At 49.4% G+C, this 18874-nt stretch overlaps 1 protein-coding gene across 3 annotated transcripts in view; it reads right to left on the minus strand.

Annotated features, from left to right (window-relative positions):
• LOC122390952 (actin-associated protein FAM107A-like) overlaps window positions 1-18874 on the minus strand; it is a 44562-nt gene that overhangs the window by 12056 nt on the left and 13632 nt on the right. Inside the window, exon 1 of one of the 3 annotated variants that reach the window (XM_043384406.1) lies at window positions 5841-6385. In XM_043384406.1, the coding sequence (XP_043240341.1) occupies window positions 5841-6027 (187 nt within the window). In that variant the 5' untranslated portion in view covers window positions 6028-6385. Of the gene's footprint in view, window positions 1-5840; window positions 6386-10234; window positions 10366-14998; window positions 15057-18874 lie in introns of those variants that run through there. The other 2 variants (XM_043384410.1, XM_043384407.1) reach the window with 2 other exon arrangements.

Raw genomic sequence — 18874 nt, forward strand, 5'->3', positions numbered from 1 at the left:
GTAATATAAAGCAAACCCCTCTTATTGACGAACGCGGTTGGCGGCTCACACGCATGTTGCAGGTCAGAGTGGGTGGTATGAAACGACGCGTCTCGACCATCTCCGTGTTGTTTGCTAGGTGTGCACGCTGTCAGTGCACGGGTTTTGTGCATTTCGCCGAAAATCATTCTGGATTCTAATGAAATCGGACGTCTAAATAGGCCGACTCAGAGGCGCTCTGAACGGCAGACGGCTTAAAAGATCAACTTGAAACTTATACGCCCGTCTAGCGGCATCGATTTTGGCGAGGCACTTTTCGGATCTCTAACTATGCTCCAAATTGCCGAAGATCCGAAAAGTGCCTCGCCAAAATCGATGCCGCTAGACGGGCGTATAAGTTTCAAGTTGATCTTTTAAGCCGTCTGCCGTTCAGAGCGCCGCCGAGTCGGCCTATTTAGACGTCCGATTTCATTAGAATCCAGAATGATTTTCGGCGAAATGCACAAAACCCGTGCACTGACAGCGTGCACACCTAGCAAACAACACGGAGACGGTCGAGACGCGTCGTTTCATACCACCCACTCTGACCTGCAACATGCGTGTGAGCCGCCAACCGCGTTCGTCAATAAGAGGTTTGCTTTATATTACTTATAGGCTTACGTAAAACCGTTCAATTAGACGTCGGAGCTCATGAGAAAAACTCGCCGCCCCGAGAATCGAACTTGGTCCCTCTAGGTGATATGCGAGGATCATAGCCACTTGGCCACAGGCGCTTGGTGGACGATCGCTCTGATTGACATTCAAACTTTGCAGGCAACTGTGTTTACCAATTATGCTATCGTAAGTATAAGTTGGTCTTTCGGATGAACTATTTTCCCAAACAAGATCAGGGGTTTTAGCTAGTTGTAAATATTCAACACAACATTACAATTTCTCATCGAGTAGGTAAGCTCCACGATCCGCGAGTCTTAAGCTCCGCCCATGCACTTGACGTCACCTGCCAAGCGCCGCTACAGCCTTTCACTCCGCCCATTGGCATGACGTCACGGCTCGGTCTCCGAAGACGTGTATACAGTTTGTAAATTTGCGTCCCGGCTGGGACGCTGCCAAACAGCCAAATTACCGGCCGGCAGCACCGGAGCTCCAGAACTGCAGAGGCAGGCGCAGTGCCGCTGGTAACACTGCGGTACACCCGGAGGAGAGAGAGAGAGAGAGAGAGAGAGAGAGAGAGAGAGAGAGAGAGAGAGAGAGAGAGAGAGAGGAGAGAGAGAGAGAGAGAGAGAGAGAGAGAGAAGCTCCATTAGGAAAAGATGCTCTTCATAAAACAGCGATGGCAGATAAAAAGGGACATAACGATGCTGGAGCAGCGCAACGTCCTCCCAAGCAGTGATGGCTTTATATTTATGGCCAAGTGGTGCCCGTTTAACGCCTCAGTGATTTTCACTGGCCTCAGCTCTCGGTTATTCGGCCTCTCTTTCCTCTGAGAGCTGGCTCGGCGCGGCGACCTTGAGCTGAACTTGACCCTGTGCTGCTCGGCCGGTCAGCGGCCCGGGTGGGCCGCGCGGGGCCGGTGCCCGCAGCCCGACCGGCCCGGGCCGATCAATGGCAAGGTCGACACCCGCAGGGACGTGGCCGCGCGCCGAGTTGTGCGTGCGGGTGACCGGAGCCCCTCCCTCCCTTCCCACCCCACCCGCTACCGGCCGACGACCTTGGAGAGACGGCAAGGCCGCCGTATACCGCGGTCTGCACGGGAGAGGGAGACAATCTGCCAGTCACGACCACCACCGGCGTACTCAACGTCAGCTATTCGAGGGCTGTGGATAATCTGCGCTAAATCACAGCCGTTTTCACATTAATGTCGATCAGTGGGCTTAACTGTTCAAGGTGATCTGCCGACATTCGCCAGGATTTGGCGTATAAAATTATAGTCAGATAATCTTATTTTAGGCCGATTGAAGTCGTCTTCCTGTTGTCCTAAGAGAATAAGGAGGGAAACGAAGAAGGTTTAATGGTTTTGCAATTAAGAGACGAACGCAGCTTCCGTTCCTCGCGTGGAACCAAATGCCTTTCTGCAGTTGAGCACTAATTGTGTACAAGCAAAAAGTGATTTCATGTTTCAGGTTCGGGTACCCCATACCTACATAGGCGGCGGAACGGCGAGGGCACCGTGCCGCCCTTGATTTTGCCATTTTAACATGAGCCCTATGGGCGTTGCATGGAAAGAATGGGACCAAAAGTCGGCAGTGCCCCCCCCCCCTTAATTGAAGGTGTTCCGCCACTACTGCCCTTAATTGAAGGTGTTCCACCGCTACTGCATGCCTAGCTTAATTGATTGATAAGTCTTCCTCTGAGTAAATGGATAGTACGAAGGCAGTGTGCGCATCACATTTGTTGGAATGTTGTATATCTACGTGTGATACTACAGATGGAAAGACTAAAATGGAAATGAACATTGGGGGCATAGATGAAATGGAAGGGAAAAAACGAATTGATTTAATAGCTGTTGTATATAAACAGTTTTATCACGTGTTCAGTAGGCTATCCTGGAGCTTATGATCCCAAAGGATGATTAGAATTCACTAAACCGCATGCTACGTTGATATAAACATTTCTGAGATAAAAGATGAGGTAAAGTAAAGATACGCATGGGGTTTTTCACCTCAGTTTTCAATTTACTGGCGATCATCAACATTTACGGATCGTCCTACGCGTGAGCTATTGTTCTTGGATGCGAACCTAAACTGTTTGACATGAGTCCAAAACATTGCTTGGATCACATTCCGGGTGGGGCGCGGTCAGAATCATATGTTTCAGGACATAAATAGGAGCGGTATGCTCGCAGGCTGAGGCTCCTCCGGAGCCTATCATAAGAAACTGGCCTGAGCGTAGGTAGGGTGAATAGGTCAAAAACGCCCCCCTTAAGCGCGAAACCTCCTGACACTCAACCCAACACAGATTACTTAAACCTTTGGGCACCATCATGTAGCTCATTCTTTTTACTACGCTTTGAGACCAAGAAAAGACACCTGCGTGTGGTATTTAACCCCCAAAAAGGTTTTCGCATACCCTTACAAAAGGGCGTTTTGCCCCATACCCTGGGTAATACGCCCACACCCATGTGCAAAGCGCCCCCACCCCATCCATCAACAGAAAATGATGAACATGGCAGAACTTGACGTCATTCTGACGTCATTTGTGGTCAACCTATCATAGCCTTTGGAATAAAATTTTGTTGCAATGTGTAAAATGGATGTCCGGAGGAGTCCTGAAAGTTTGGTGACGATATCTGCAGTCGTTTAGGATATATCAGCAAAAAAGGACAGGGAGAGGCCTTTTCGGCCCCGACTTACAGGGCGCTACCCTGCACTCTCACCACCGTGCAAAACGCCCCCCTTTCAGAAAACTGGGGGCGTCTTGCCCCATGCATCGAGTAGGCGTCTTGCCCCATCCACTCCATTTCCGGTCAACAAAATATTGACAAAAAACGCGCCACTAACGCCGCAGCATAATACATTCAACAGAATGACAATAAAACGCAGTTTTGAGTGATGTGCACAATAGCAAGTTTTGTGATATAAAGAGGGCATCAAAATATTAGGAATCTTCTGTAAAAACAACAAAAACCACACCCAAAACCAACATCAGCACCTACCCACGCTGCTCCTCAAGACGCAGAACCGGAAACTAGAGACCTACGTAAACAAGCAGCTGACTGTTCTAAAAGACAGGATAAAACACCTATCCGTCGATAAGAAATACGATTTTTTTAGGGGAGGCGTTTAACCCAGGGGTGCGTTTTCCCCACAGTTACCCTACAGCTAGCAAAACAGCTTCGCTGATGGGGAAGCAGATCTTCATAGTAATTGACGTCACGCGGGTCATGAGCAGTGTTCAACAGTGAGCAGCCAAACAAAAATATAGTGCGCCTCGATTGCGTTCACTCGGGCCTCGATTGCGTTCACAAATATTTATATGGCACCAAGCCCCACGTCCTTCTACCATTGAACTATGACAACCAATTTAAGTCCTTGGCAAACTATTTCATGCACAGAAAATTTCCCTACACCCCAAGCAGCGTGCCCAAAAATGGTAGCAATAGCCGTTTTCACGACGGGTCGGTTATCTGGCACACATTTGGTCATATTTGGTTTAGAATAGTCCAGTTTGGTGCATTCACCATATCATCCGTTGTGAAAACTGCTAATGTGTTTTTATCTTTTTCTAAGAAAAGGACGAAATGAAATAAAGCAACTTATCAATAAAAATATTCAATAAGGGCAGCTTAGCACCAAACATATTGCTGCATATGAGGAAAACCAGACGCTGTATTGTAAATGCAATTGGACAGACTTGAGACTGGTATCAAAAGGCCTTCACTTTCAGGACAAGCAGATCCCGTAGGCATGAGAAGGTTGGAGGTCCATTCCACTGTTATGGCTGGACTCGGACTAGAATAAAGGCGCTTCCTCTCCATCACTCAGCCAACCGACGTCCAAAGATCATCAACTCAAACATAGGATCCAACGACGGAAGAACATGGTCGTTTCAAAACCCATCACGAACAATTCAGATCTGGACTTGGATGACACAATGCGCCGGGAGCCTTTATAGCTGCTGCGGCCGAAGCGTTTAAAAAGAAAATCAACAGGAGAGAAACTAGTTGTCATCAAAGATGTTGTATGTACTTACAGCAAGATTCTCCATTGCTTTCTAACAATTTAGTTCAAATAAACATGTTCGCTTTTTACACGCGTGACCTGGTACGGAATAACGGGCTTGCAGACATAAATCGCGGCTGCAGCAATGCCCTATGCTTTGAAATCAACGAACCGAAAGTCGGCATTAAGCAGGTTAGAATCCATTCACAGTCATTATAAACTCTGTCTCGTAACACATGCCATAAGAGCTGAGAGCACCATCGGGTCACATGACTGAGCAGGTTACGTCGACTGGCACCGGTCGGTAGCGGAGCGACCTTCTCTCTGCAAGACGGATGATCTACCATTGAGTCACCACACGCAGCATTCTCACTGTCGTTATCAGAGACTGATTATCGCCATATGACGGCTGTGAGGTGGTCCGAGGAGCCACAGGGTGACGATCGGACCACTCAGTGCGTACCGGGACCGCGGACCGGAGACTACCATCTGGTCGGTACAGTGGACCAACCGTGCCGGTTACACCACACCCAGTGAGTAGCGTAACGAGCCCTGATTCACAGCCTCACTGATCGATATATGAGGGTTTAATTGCTGGTGAGCGGGACCGCTGTAGTTACTGGGAGGGAGGAGAAGGAACGTATATCAAAAATGAGGTGAATGCTGGAGTGTCAACGATCGGTAGTGAAGCAGCATGCTCTCAATTTTTCAATTAATGTGTCAAAAATAGTCCGTCATCCAAACTTTTTTGTTATGGCCAGCAAACAATATTTGAGGTTCGTTCTTCACATGGTTAAAAACAAAATTACTTATCAATGTACCTACATAACGACAAATGTCTTTAACCGTACACTGACTTATCCCTTTTCCCCTCCAATGTCATAAAACATGAAGCAGTCTTGAGCAGGTATACAGGGGATAGTGCTTTGTGCGCCGTCTTGTTGAAGCGAGGTAAAAATATGCCTCATACAACATTTAGCACTTCAGAAGCGATACTGACCTTGAAGAAGGCGCAACCACATGCAGGACAAGTGCACACTCATTTTTCATGCGCATCATAATACATGATTTCGCTAACCGGTCCGGTTCTGCATGACCGAATACGGACACGGCCGTTTGTACGTCACCGATATCGACCGGATTGCAGCGACAGGGTCTGGCGCTGGAAACTAGCGCGACTGGACTGCAAGACCGCCAACTCACCGCTCTCAGGTGCGTCCCCATCACTGCCGTCTTCAGTCTTCCCGTCCTCAGCGTCAGTCCTCCGACTGAGGACCCCTTGCAGCAGTCCTCGCCTGTCCTCCATTGAGAGCGGCGCCCCGTCCTCCTCCACTCCCTCCGGCATGTCCTCTGGAGTCGCTACCGGCGATGTGTGACCCTCCTCCTCCATGTCTCCCCAGGCGGTAACTGGTCGACTCAGGAGGCGTCGACCGCGTCGTCGGCAGCGCACGCACCACCCTCCGTCCGGGGTAGGGGGGAACGGCACCCGGCGACCCGCCGCCGCCGACAGCAGCGTCTTCGGGGAACTTGGCTGCAAAGTGTCGCCGACCGACGCCTGACTCCGACTCCGACTCTGACTCAGGCCTTCAGCCGTGCGACTCACACGCCACGCTGGTTCTGGAGGGAGTGTCAGACGTAGCCCTGTTGCACTGTACCTTCCGCCGTCGTCGAATGCACGCTTCACACCAAATGCAAACCGAGGCGGCCGCGCGGCGAGCCGGCGCAGGGAGCAGCCGGAAGCGGGGTGGATAACACATTGAACGCCAGTTGCAGCGGAGGCGGCCCGTCCCGCAGCAGGGGAACGACCACCGGTCCCATCGATTGGATGACGTCACACCCCTCGGGTCGGTTGTACCCCGCGGCGTCGGGCGCCAGTGACGTCACCAGGCGAGGAGGGGCGGCCACACCTTGTTGCAGCCGTCAACGCTGAGAGGCAAGGCCCTATATACCCTGAGAAGAGACAGGAGCCTGTAGCCACTTCCAGGGCTTTCCAAGGCGGCCAGCAGAGCATGCCTGCTTCAGGGCATGCCTGCAGCAGCCTGCTGCAGCAGGCTCTGAACGATCGTGAATTATTACCGAATGCTGATGCTGCATTGTTTCTCGTCCATTGTATGCGTCGGTTTGCGTCCAGACTTGAGTCGCACACAAGTCTTGTTGCAGACCGGCTGCACAGTGCACATCCATGCGGAGCCCGGGCAGCGAATATCAATGCTGGACCTCGTACTGAACCTCAGAACAAAGCTAACTTTTCATCGGGTGCGCATGTTCAGTGTGACCCGTTAGGGCGGGCACCGGCAGAGCGTTAGTTGTTACCCATGATGGCGGCGCGATATTACTAGCTCAAATCGAGGGCGGTGCGCCTTTTTAGACTCGTTCAACCTGGCTATCCACCTGACGCTCAGGTTCTTGAGCTATCAGCATATCGGCAGCGGTACCATACCAGACATTCATCACGCGCACCCTTGCATGCATTTCCTCGTATGTGCACTGCTGTCAGCATTATGCAGTATCAGCTGATCAGCTGTTACGTATAAGGTCATGACTTAGACAGCAATGTGTAAAATGGCGTGTGCTCTGAATATGGAGCAGACTGGTCCGTCGCGAGGATGGCTGTGGCGACTCAGTCGGTAACAGTTCATTTGGAGCCATCTGTTATCCGGCTTTGTTATACGGCGTGCCAATGCACGACCATACCTCGAGCGCACCTCAGTCAGCTGGTCGGCGCTGCTTCCATTGTTCAGTTCAGGAGCGTCGTGAGGAGACGGTAGCAGGTCAAGCAGACCACTGAAATCGTTACCCAATGGCCAATGATACATTATCAGCGCCGTACGTAGAACTGAGTTTAAATGCATTTGAAAGCGATTCTAGATTCGTAGGCTGGCAGTTACGTGTTGCATGAATGGAGTGCACTTTCATTATCGTTCGGGAACAGAGTAGAGCAATGAGTGGCAGAATGACCCATGAGAGCACATTGTTTCAAAACCATCAATGATTTTTAAAACTCTATAGAACTTACTTCAAAGAGAGCTACCGCGTAATTCCTGTTGTGTGGGTAAATAATGTTTCGATGCTGTCCTTTGAGCAGACAAAGTCGCTGGATTTCAATGGCGTTATCAATTAAAAAAATCATGTTTTACGGCTTGCCTGAAGGTAAAACAAGCGCTCCATGCTCGTGAAACAACAACGCATGCGTGTTCTGCTAGTGTATCCGACCATTCCCACGCTCTCCAATGTTGTAAATACATAGGGGAGAGCGGGGAGAGTTGTATCATGTCCAAGTTGTATCAGGGCGAATTGTGCCAAACTTATCCAATGGATGGCGCTCGCGACACGTCCAGCCGACGAGGTTTTCCGGGCGCCATCTTTCCCTGTTCTGTCTTGTGGCTGAGTGGACGCGTCTCGAGGTGAGAGGCGATTTTATGTTTTTTTAATGTCATTCTAAAAAAATAAGTTGCAAGAAAATGTGTGTTCTGGGCATTTAGATGTGCACGAATTTGAAAGATCTCCGTAGCGGTGGTGAGGGTAGGTTCTAAGGCTGCGTGAGTGAAAACGGATTTCTCCAGCTGTCCGCTGTTTTTTTAGCACGAGGATGTTTTTTCCAAGATGGCGGCTAGGTACATGTTGTATCAGAGCCGGGTGGGGTATGTTGTAACATGTATGTATGTATGTATGTATGGGTATGTTGCTTTTGATCGCGAAAGCTAAGCCCTGGCTCGCGTTTGTAGGTAGCTAGTCAATGCTCGTTCCATTTCGGCACAATGTGTTGGCTTCTTTGCTCTTAACGGGCCACTTTTGCGCCTAGTCTGTTGACGTTTCGTTCGGATTGCATTGACCTAAGTTTGGTCTAATAAAGTGAAGCCTTTGAGCATACCTATACATTGTATTAACCCCATTTAATGTTGTTGTTATGTTCAAAACCAGTAGCAAGCACACTCCCTGAAACGTGAAATAGTGATACAAATTACCCCACCATGTGATACAACTCACCCAAGCCATGGGGCAAGTTGTATCAAAAACATTGTTCTATTCGGGAGACCGTAGAAGAAAAACTGGTAGAGGTAGCGGAAAAGTTACTTTGCACAAAAAAGCAGAAGAATCAAGGAAGGGGATAGTATGGAAATAATGAGTTTATCACGGATAGTTACGAGGTTATGGGTCTCGGAGTAAAAACTGATACAACCCACCCCACTCTCCCCTACAACAATAGGTAGGGACAGGAACTGGAGGGCTCTAGAGACCATATCAATGACTATCACTGTTATGGCCGAACAAAATAGCCAATAAGCATTTACCTGTTGAAAGATAGAAACCAAATTGTCCAATGAAAATATAATAAAATCATTTCATAGAGGTCAATTGCTAAATAAAAACATTAGTGTTTCCATAAAAAAATTAAAAAAAACGTTCGATTTGGAGAGAACAACATCATAGCCGTAAATACATTCGTTATACCGTTATTCGTAATTCACACTACCCAAATGAGATATAGGAAATTCCTCCATTTGCATAGCTCCGAGTGGAAAATCAGCTGATATCTTTGCCACTTGTATTTTTGTGTGTGTTGAAAGTAGAATGAAATGATTTAATTCAAACAACTCGCTTGAAAATGAAAAGTGTCTATTCCTAGCTTTTAAGTTCTAGAAATAAAACCTAATAGCAACAAATGAGTAAAATATAATTATGTCAAGCAATGAAAACGTAAGCGCTCTGACGGAGAATAGCAACGATAAAAATCATATCGAACTTCTCAAACCAACAGCTATCAAGAAGATTGACAGACTAGATGGCATTTCTGTCCGAGACACGTATGCTCCGTTCCTGACTTTCCACTTGTTTTCCATGGGTCGTACACTTACTTGTGCATTTCGCAACGCAGCAAAGTACAATGAAACCCTGCAGCAAAAGTCACAGGGAAACCTAACAAATACAGGGCACATTCCATTCGAGCCCTTCAGGGAGCTCTTCCACACAACAGTCATCTATAATAGCCGTTTTCATGACGGCCATCTGGTACACATTTGGTGCAGATTAGGTGCAGATTTGGTCAAATTAGGTTCAGTGTGCACTGTACTTCTTAAAAGCAGTGTCCCAAAATTGAGTTTTGTCTTGGGTGTCAGAGGGGAAATTTACCCACCAAAAAGAGGGAGAGAGTGGAAAACTGCTGATTCGATTAGATCCAAAAGGAGTGAGAAATGACAAAAAGCATGCATTTTATTCTAGGGTGTAGAATGTTTGATGCTAACTGGGCATCCACACAACTGTCTTTTTATAGGTAAAAAATCTAGGTTTTCTTGGTTGGGACTTGGGAGTGGAAAATTGTTCTGAAAAAATGGTGGTGAGAGTGGAAAATGAATTTCATTTGGATGTCGTTTCCCACCCAAATCGACAAATTTTGGGACATTGCTTAAAAGTTATCAGTTTGGGCTGCACAGATGCTCATACCATATCCCTCATTTTTTCTCAAATTAGCAGATATCCTACTTTCGATTGAAACACTGAAATGAATTCATATTACGAAGACATCTATTGTAAAAGAGGTTTGGTGCATATCTGGTCAAATTAGGTGTAAGCTGCTATTTCCAGTCCATTTTACTCACGCAGCTGTGCCACGACGCTCTCCATATCTACGTTCCTACGATCCGTCTGCGCCTCCGTCTCCGTCACCGTCTCGCCACCGCTCACCGCTCACAGCCCTCTCACCCGGCGTGCGTCGCGCCGCAGACTGACTGGTGAAGCCTTCCGACAGTCGTCAGCGACCCGGCCAACCGCCGCCGCCACCGCCGCCGCCGCCGCTTCTCGCGAGGTCAGCCGCCCGGACCGGTAATACAGGGGCCCGCTCCGACCCGGAATCCACTCAGAGGATCCACTCATCCACTCAGAGGGTCCGCTCCAGCTCGGGAGCAGCACAGAGCGCTCGAACCAGTACGGGAGCAACACAAAGGGCTCGAACCAGTACGGGAGCAACACAGAGGGCTCGACGCAGTACGGGAGCAGCACAGAGGGCTCGACCCAACCTGGGAGCAGCACAGAGGGCCCGCTCTAATCCAGAAGCAAAACAGAGGGCCTGCTCCAGCCTGGAAGCAACACAGAGGTCCCGCTCAAGCCCGTGGACCCGCAAACCAGGTGACCAGCAAAATTCAGCACGGGAACCGAAGTATACTCCTATTTACAGGACTGGCATGCTGGACCACTTGCACTGGCCGGGGACCGACGGAGACGCCGGGGCAGATAGCGAGAGCAGGGAGGGTAATACAGGGCCGGGGGAAAGGGGCAAAGAAAACACGCGCTCAGGTCACAGGTGACTCCGCCTGCCGGGCTAGCCTATACCTATACGAGCATACGCCTTCCGCACGAATCTCGTATACTGCCTTTTCCTTAGGTGAGTGATTGCCCTAGGCGCTATAGAGGACAGAATAAGTCAGATGGGTGCAGGATAGTCTTCGGCAGTGACCAAAGTTCAGGTTGAAGCCCTGTCTCTGTTGCATCGCGCCTTGACAGATAAGACAAGTGCAGTGACTTTGAGCAAAACAAAAGAGTTTATGGAACCACCTGGAACCGAATGGAAAGTGATATCACGGACAACGCGGAACTGAGAGCACGTAACACTGTGTACCAGACAGCCACCACGGCGCCTTTCACTCGCCGACTCTGCGCAAAACATCAACAGAGGCTCCAAAAACACAGCAGTCCAATTTGATCACGCTAGATAGCGCAGCCTGCCAGTTGTGTGGCAACGTAAACCGAACCATTAGGGCGGGCGGACGGGTAGATGCAGCACGCTTTTTGCATTGTCGGACAGTTTGATTGGCCCTCCTTTCAGGCTGTATTCACTGTATTGTCTCGTATTGGGTCGCCTGTCGCATCTATAGCGTTCGACGGGCGGGCGGGCGGGCGAGTCTACTCTGCTGGTCTCTCCATGTGACCTTCCTCTCCGGGCCCTCCGGGGCCCGACAGTGCGCCAGTTTTGTAACGCTGACATTACGTCACGCCGCGTCACGCCAGGTAGACATAGTGTCACGTGATCAGAGCGCTGTGACGACCTGCTGAGCGACGTGACGGCGGGCCCGCAGCTGACGGCGCCTGCAGTATGGGGGGGGGGGGGGGCTTACCGGCTGCCGTTTTCGTACCGTACCGGCTGCCGTAGATCGGTATCTGCACCCGCATTAGACAAAGTTGTGGCATTCATTCAATCATTATGTAATCGCATTCGACATATGTTTACCCGGTAACATCTCTGCATGATGAAGCTTTCAGCAGCCAATTCGCTAAACAATATTCATCTACAAAATTCACTGATATGCAGTGAATTTGATATGCATGGTGAAAGTTATCACTTAAACCTTGCATTAGCATTGTTGATGAATTTAACCCTCGCCGCCGGACCTATTGGTTTTCTACATACGCGCCGGCCGAGGGGGGGGGGCGGGTACGACCCCCCCCCCTCGCCGTTTCGCCCCTGGTGGAGCTAGCGCGTCGCGGAAAAAACGAGCGTGTGCGCCGTTACGAGACGCAGAGATTGGTACCCGATTTTAAGGTCCTAGGTCAACCGGTGACCTCTGAGGTCAGGTCAAGTGCCCCAAGGTACAGTTCAGTTTTTGGTGAATAACTTCGCAAAAAACGGCCACAGAGCGCCGATTTTGGCAGCATCGTGTTCGCCTCGCTCAGGCGCGTCGAATAATATACTTTTTGTCCGGGTCAGGTCAACTTGGGGTGTTGACCTCAGGTCAAGGTCAGGTCAGCACCCCCAGGTCACGAAGTTGGTCGAAAGAGGTCATGTCGCATATCATTCGATTCGGCAGGCCTTCCTGAGTCCATTGGTGGCTTTCCCGACTCGCTAGCTCAATCTGATCAAGAGTTATTGACGAAAAACTAATATGACCTTGATGACGTCATAAATGACGTCACGCAAGGTCAACATTGCAAAAGTGACGCATCTAACCTTGCAAGGAGTGCATCAAATCACGATTCTGTGTGCTTGAGATAGTTGGAGATCGTTCCCGGCGCCAGAATAGCAGTTTTCATTTTTCCCCATTGACTTATAATGGTGAGGTCACGAAAATGACCTGACCTCATATGACCTTTAGGAAAAATCCGAGATATACAAGTTGTGGGACTCATAATGGATACTAGATCCTGCAAGTTTCATTTCCCTGTGACATCTCCTCTGGCAGTGAGGGCGTTGCGAAGTTGCGACATCTGAAGACCGTGCAGAGGTTCACTTATGATGTCATAGGTCAGTGACCTGACCTGACCCAAAAATGCGGTTGGTGTCAAAAGATCCGGCTTGGATCAAAGGTCAGGTATGCCAAGTTTCAGCTTTCTATCGCCAGCGTGTACGGAGCTATCGCGAAAAAAACCCTATGGGGGGGGGGGCGGCACCCGCCCCCCCCCTCGGCCGGCGAGGGTTAAATATCAAACGTAATTTCCATGATTTTATTATTTATTTACATGAGGAGCCAAAATGCCGCCCTCCAGCTCCTTGTCCCCTACCAGGCAACGAAGGCCTCCCTCTTCTCCAGATGGCTGAGTCAAAACGCGCTCCCTCTCCCCTCTCCCCTGCTGTGATGCTCAGTTGGAACCATCAGTGAAGACGGGGCGCGGGCTGAACTCTCGGAATCCTGCAGCTGTCGCCTCGGGCAGTTCTAACGGCGGTCATCAGCAGCGACCGGCCGGCGGGGGTGTGGTTTAGCCTGCAGAGGGTAACCGGATGGCGGGTTGCGGATCACTGCCGCCGGCGACAGACGATCCACAGCCAACAGGCGTCTAAGCTTAGACTGTGGCGACAGACGATCCTTCTCCCCCCCCCCCCCTCCCTGTTCTTTGATATAGCCAACCAATGATCTACCTCCGTCCTCCAGAGCAGAGAGGGAGAGAGAACGAGAAAGAGATAGAGAAAGAGAGGGAGAGAGAGAGGGAGAGAGATAGAGAGAGAGAGAGAGAGAGAGAGAGAGAGAGAGAGAGAGAGAGAGAGAGAGAGAGAGAGAGAGAGAGAGGAGTCAGAGAGCGTCTGCTGACTTGTGTGCATTGGCCCAAAATGTCGAATAGCTGCATCAAGAAGCACCAATCTGGACCAATCTAGAGCAGACCACTTGCCAACAGCCCATTTCGTCAGGTCATTCCGCGGTGACCATGAGCCATTGTTCAAGTGTCCGCGATACAGAAACTGGACCAGTAGGTAAGTTCCGCCGACCTCCCGGTAGTTCCGCGCCAGGAGATCGGCGGTCAAAAAGATCACGATCTGATCAGAAAGGCCACGGGGTGTCCCCAAACAGAGGATAGCGGCGGTCAGAGCTGTTACGAGAGACCGAGAGCCGCTCGACCATGCACGAATGGCTCGTGACTGTGTCACAGAGACATTTCAGGTGACAGACGCTCTCAAAATGTCATTAGTTTGACAGGCGAGTGTTGGTGATCTATATCACCAGGAAAATCACTCGAAGTTCGAACGTTCTCCTTTATTCCAGCGATGTGTCAGCTGTTTCTGTGTGCATCTGTTACCGTGCTCCGCTTGAGGTCGTCGTAGTGTATTCGGTTGTGTGTATCCATTTTTATATCCCGCATGCTTATTTTTGGTTTTGTATGATAATTGTTTGTTGAATGGAATACTGCCAAGAGGTTGAAAAAATATTCACTTCCGTCTAATATGTCAAGAAAGAGTTTAAGGTCAATTACACCTTATCCTTCATTCTATTTATATCGACAATCGGCTACAGCATAACAAAAAGCATTTATTTGGACCAGTGCAGTGTGCAACACCGCTCAGCCTTGACCTAAAGTCTGCCGGGTCTCAGTGAAACTCCCCAACTCATAGAAATTCATTCGCCATCTGCGACGCTGTGCCGTTATAAAGGCCGTATGACACTGACACTCCTCGTCCGATCATCAGCCTGTAAAAATCCATGGAGCAGACGGACCGAACCGAGAGCAGCCTGTTCCGTTCCTATAAAAGGTCGCATTGGCAGACATAAAGCCGCCTTACGGACCGGCTAGTCGAGGCTAATCGTCCGTGGTATAAGCCAAATCTGCTCATTGGAGTGACAAACGGCCACCAGAGATGACGTAACACGACGGCATGGTCGCCCATCGTAGCTCTCGCCAGGCCAGCCTTTTCATTCATTTTATGCTTTCAAATCAAAAGCATAAAACCTTCAGCCGTAAAGTTACATTCAGATCCTCTGGCTTTGTTGCCTTTTCCGCCCTCGACCTTCAGTATCATGCGGCAAACGAAACAAATCCACGGGTCCTGAGTGAAAACTGAAACATTTTACCGACCCCATATGATAATTGCACTCGCATAAAAATTTCGATGGCATTTGGCAACGAAGTACCAACGCATAAGGCAGGGAGGGTATCATGCTTACCGCGCTTATGGTAGCCATGCATCCGCGACAGCTCGGAGAAAAACTGCATCTCTCCAATCTGAAATGAGACAAGAGTACCACAGGTTAAATCGGTTTATCATGTGCCGGTGTCACTGTTTCTTGTAAGACGGGCTTTTATCGCAATAACTATTGTTACACCAATAAAATGATGGCTGTACTTGCTGTTTGTTGTTCATTGGTAAACGTGACAGTGTACAAATAGGCAATTATAGTCACAGACCTTGTGTTGTTGGTTGTGAAGGCACAACACGTGACAGCTTTTGGCCGTGACCGCGGCCGGGGGCGGTTCGGCGCCGCTCCCGCAGTGCCCATTGGCGACAGGTGGTCGCCAATGGCGGTACACGGCTGTCCATTGTCCCGTGTGACAGATGGTTGTGGTCACCAGTCACCACCCGTCCAAGAAGCGTCACAACACAGTGAGCTGTGTATGGAGGCGAATACGACGGGGTTTTGCAATCCATGAATGGATGAAGAAAGAGATCAGAAGTGATGGTATGCTTCAGGCTGATCTGCCTGTGTTCAGAGGACACAGGCGCTCGTTAGGGCTGAATGAACTTTTTCATGAGAAGTCTCCATTCTGACGTGCGTTGGCCAATAGCTGAATGTTTCCAGATTAGGATCATTGATACATGTCCAAAAGCCAGTGCAAAAGTCAGATCTCAATAAGCGCCTGCCCTAAAGTTTCTTGGTATGACTGATATGGTTATTTTACCCTATTATCCACTCCAACGCTTTATCATTCAATCGAGATACAGCCTTGTCTTTTCTTAGCCACAGTAGGTACGCACTCGCTGCAACACCCTTTCCCTCCCTGCTCCCCTCGGCGGGCAGTCGGTCCGCTATTGTGCAGTTGCACGAGCCGGTCACGGAGCGGCCGAACTCGAAGCTATCAGCTGTGGCGCCGCGCCGCGCTGTATGCCATCTCTCCACAGTTGTAACAGAGCCTCGTGTGACGTAACAGGCCTCAGACCAGAGGCCGCGCCAGCTGGCCGGCGGAGCGCCTGCTGTTTTGTGACTCCCAAGTCCCAAGGTAATTGAGCTGTTGGAAGATGCCACTGAGACATTGCGTCACTCTGTTTACGTTACACGGTGAGTTATGGCTGAAAATGTGTTGATTCATTTTAGAAAGATTGACAGTCCAATACTCGTTCCGTAAGGTTGGCAATGCAGCGTGTGGAAATGCGGGATAAATGTGGGAGGGAAATGACAAGTCTGAACGTAATGCAGGCTTAGATGCGAAATGAGCTACTCTTCACTGGGCCGGGCACACGACTCTGAACCGTTTCATAAGGTTCATGGGACGGGAGATGATGGCATGTTGCCTAACAGAGGGAGCGGTAAATATGCAATATGTTGACTCAGCAGATTAACGGAGACGTACTAATTGATTGTCGGTTGAGAAATTCAAGCACTCCGCGGCTAGTCTCATTGAATAGCCTCCTTACTCCCTTCGTAAGGAGTTTGAACATTATTAGCCTCTTTTTTTACATAGAAATATCTTTAAAAGACAAAACAACAAGATTTTGCAAACCATCAAATTCATAAAAATTTGCGTCTTATAAAACCCGGAGATGCTTCAATTTTCGAACAATCCGGCTTGCACTTCATTAAGGTCTAGCTACACTATGCGGGATCCTACGTCCGTGATCTGCGACTTGCGAGTTTGCGGGTTTTGCAGAAAATCGGTACGCAGGTCAAGTTCAGCTGATAGGAAATACACAGGGTCGGCTACACTGGGGTCACGCAGATTCAGTCAAGGAAATCCCGGACGTTCAGTCCAGGAAATGCCGGATAGTCAGGACGGTCAGGATGTTCCGTACCGATATAAAGTCCAAAGCTACTAACTTTTTTGCAGAATCTGCGAGATTGCGTGATATGAGACAGTTGTTGGCGCACTTGGTGGCGCACCGTATGAATCCAAGTGACGTAATAAATAATTATTTCTTAAATTTTCATGTGTTTTTGATGTTTTATTAACAAAACATAATAATTATTGATGAAATAGTATAGAAGATAGCAAACTTAAGCGTTTGTTGCGCAACCATTTATAAGTTGTTATTATTACGTCAGAATACAATAATTCATGGAAATTCTGGAAAATCGCAGAAACCGATGTCAAGGAAGTCTCGCAATCACGGATCTGCAGATCACGCACGTAATTTCCTGGACGGTCACGCTTATTGTAGCTCAGCCTTTAGGCTACTTTTCCAAACCCTTTGTTTCACCGGCTTGCGCGACCCAAAGTCCCTTTGTTTTGTGGCACAGAGCGACTTCCCTCTCCCCAGTACTCAGCAGACGGCTCACCCGCCTCCCCACCGCCACCCAGCTGATAAAAATCGATCTGCAGTCGACCACCCCTGCGAGGCGGCTGGCGCTCCTTATATGGTCACACAAAGGCGCCGCGCGCAATGAGACACCTCTTGCCGAGCGCCGCGGGGCTGCGCGTGCTCCAGGGGTCAGCGGTGGGGTCAGCTGGACAGTGATCAAAGGCTTGACGATTGGTGATGATGTTTGGATTTGTTGTGATGATGATGTGATGTTGTGTAGCATGTAATGTTGTGAATTGCATAGCTGTCATGAAATACTTACCCAATGTGCTGCTCAGGTAAGATTTATGCTCGTAACATCAAGGTTTTGATTGCCAACTTTTAGCTTGCTCGCCAGTTGTTGGTTGAAGTTTACGATGATTTGTATTCAGTAGTTATTGGTCCTCCCAAAACAAAGAGCATTATTTCCCTTTCTCCTTGCCCCTCCTTCCTCTCTCTCTCTCTCTCTCTCTCTCTCTCTCTCTCTCTCTCTCTCTCTCTCTCTCTCTCTCTCTCTCTCTCTCTCTCTCTCTCTTCTCTCTCCAGCTTGTTCTCTACACCAAATATCGCCATAGCAGGGAAGAATGCCCCAGCGCTGTCTGCCGAGCAAACTGTCTATTCCGCAACCTTTCCTCTCAGGTCACAGCACTGAGACAGCAGGTCGCAGTTGATGACCTGACCTCTGACCACCGTGAGAAGTGTACTGCGATCGTGACATGTGCTGAACTCGCTCGCTTCGTCCGTCCGGGCTGGAGCGGCCGGAAAATATCACCACGGTATAATGGCTGCGGGGCCACGGGTGAGCCAATGTCCCACTGCTCAGGTCACGGAGCTGACATGAGGGTCCGGACGAGGAAACACGGCCCACTCCGGCGCAATGAACGTTTCCCCGTGCTCAATTTCACTGGAGCGGCGACCAGACGCACCGCGCAGCCGAAACGCGCCCACCGCAATCTGCCGGTGCGGCACGGCAGCGCGTGATGAGGAGCAGCAACAGAAGAAAAAGTGTCGAACAGATCACGACCTGCGACCGAGTCGGTTCGTGCCGGTTCCTCTCGGGTGAACTTTCACCTCGGTCGCGCGCCCACAGAGCATGAACAAAACCAAGGCGAGAAAACGCCCCCACAGAGAAGAGAGTTGGCAGCTACTTTGCGGTGAGCCGCACATAATCAAATGATCAGAAAATTTTCAGCGAATAGGTACTGATGCTGCATATTTGCGACACAATAGTCAATAATTCTAAAAAGTAAAAACCGTGCAATCTGACCTTTATGCTACATAGTACGTATAAAGGGTTATAGTCCGTTTTTCTTATCTTTAGACTTCACTCCAAGATGTTTCGCAAGATATGCACGAGACAAAGCATGGCTTAGAAAAAATCAAGCCCTTCGGAAACAGAAAATATTGCCTTGAAGCCTGGAGAGTGGCGCTCTTGGGTGCGGCAAGTGCAGATTTGTAGTCTCACAAATGTGTATTACATAAATAGGTAGGTACTTATACCTACCTGCTACAAAAATTAAGTTGGATAAAGTTTGGTATGCTAACCGAA

This window comes from Amphibalanus amphitrite, unplaced genomic scaffold, assembly GCF_019059575.1.
Source record: "Amphibalanus amphitrite isolate SeventyFive unplaced genomic scaffold, NRLGWU_Aamphi_draft 000416F_arrow, whole genome shotgun sequence".
In the NCBI taxonomy this organism is placed as follows: domain Eukaryota; kingdom Metazoa; phylum Arthropoda; class Thecostraca; order Balanomorpha; family Balanidae; genus Amphibalanus; species Amphibalanus amphitrite.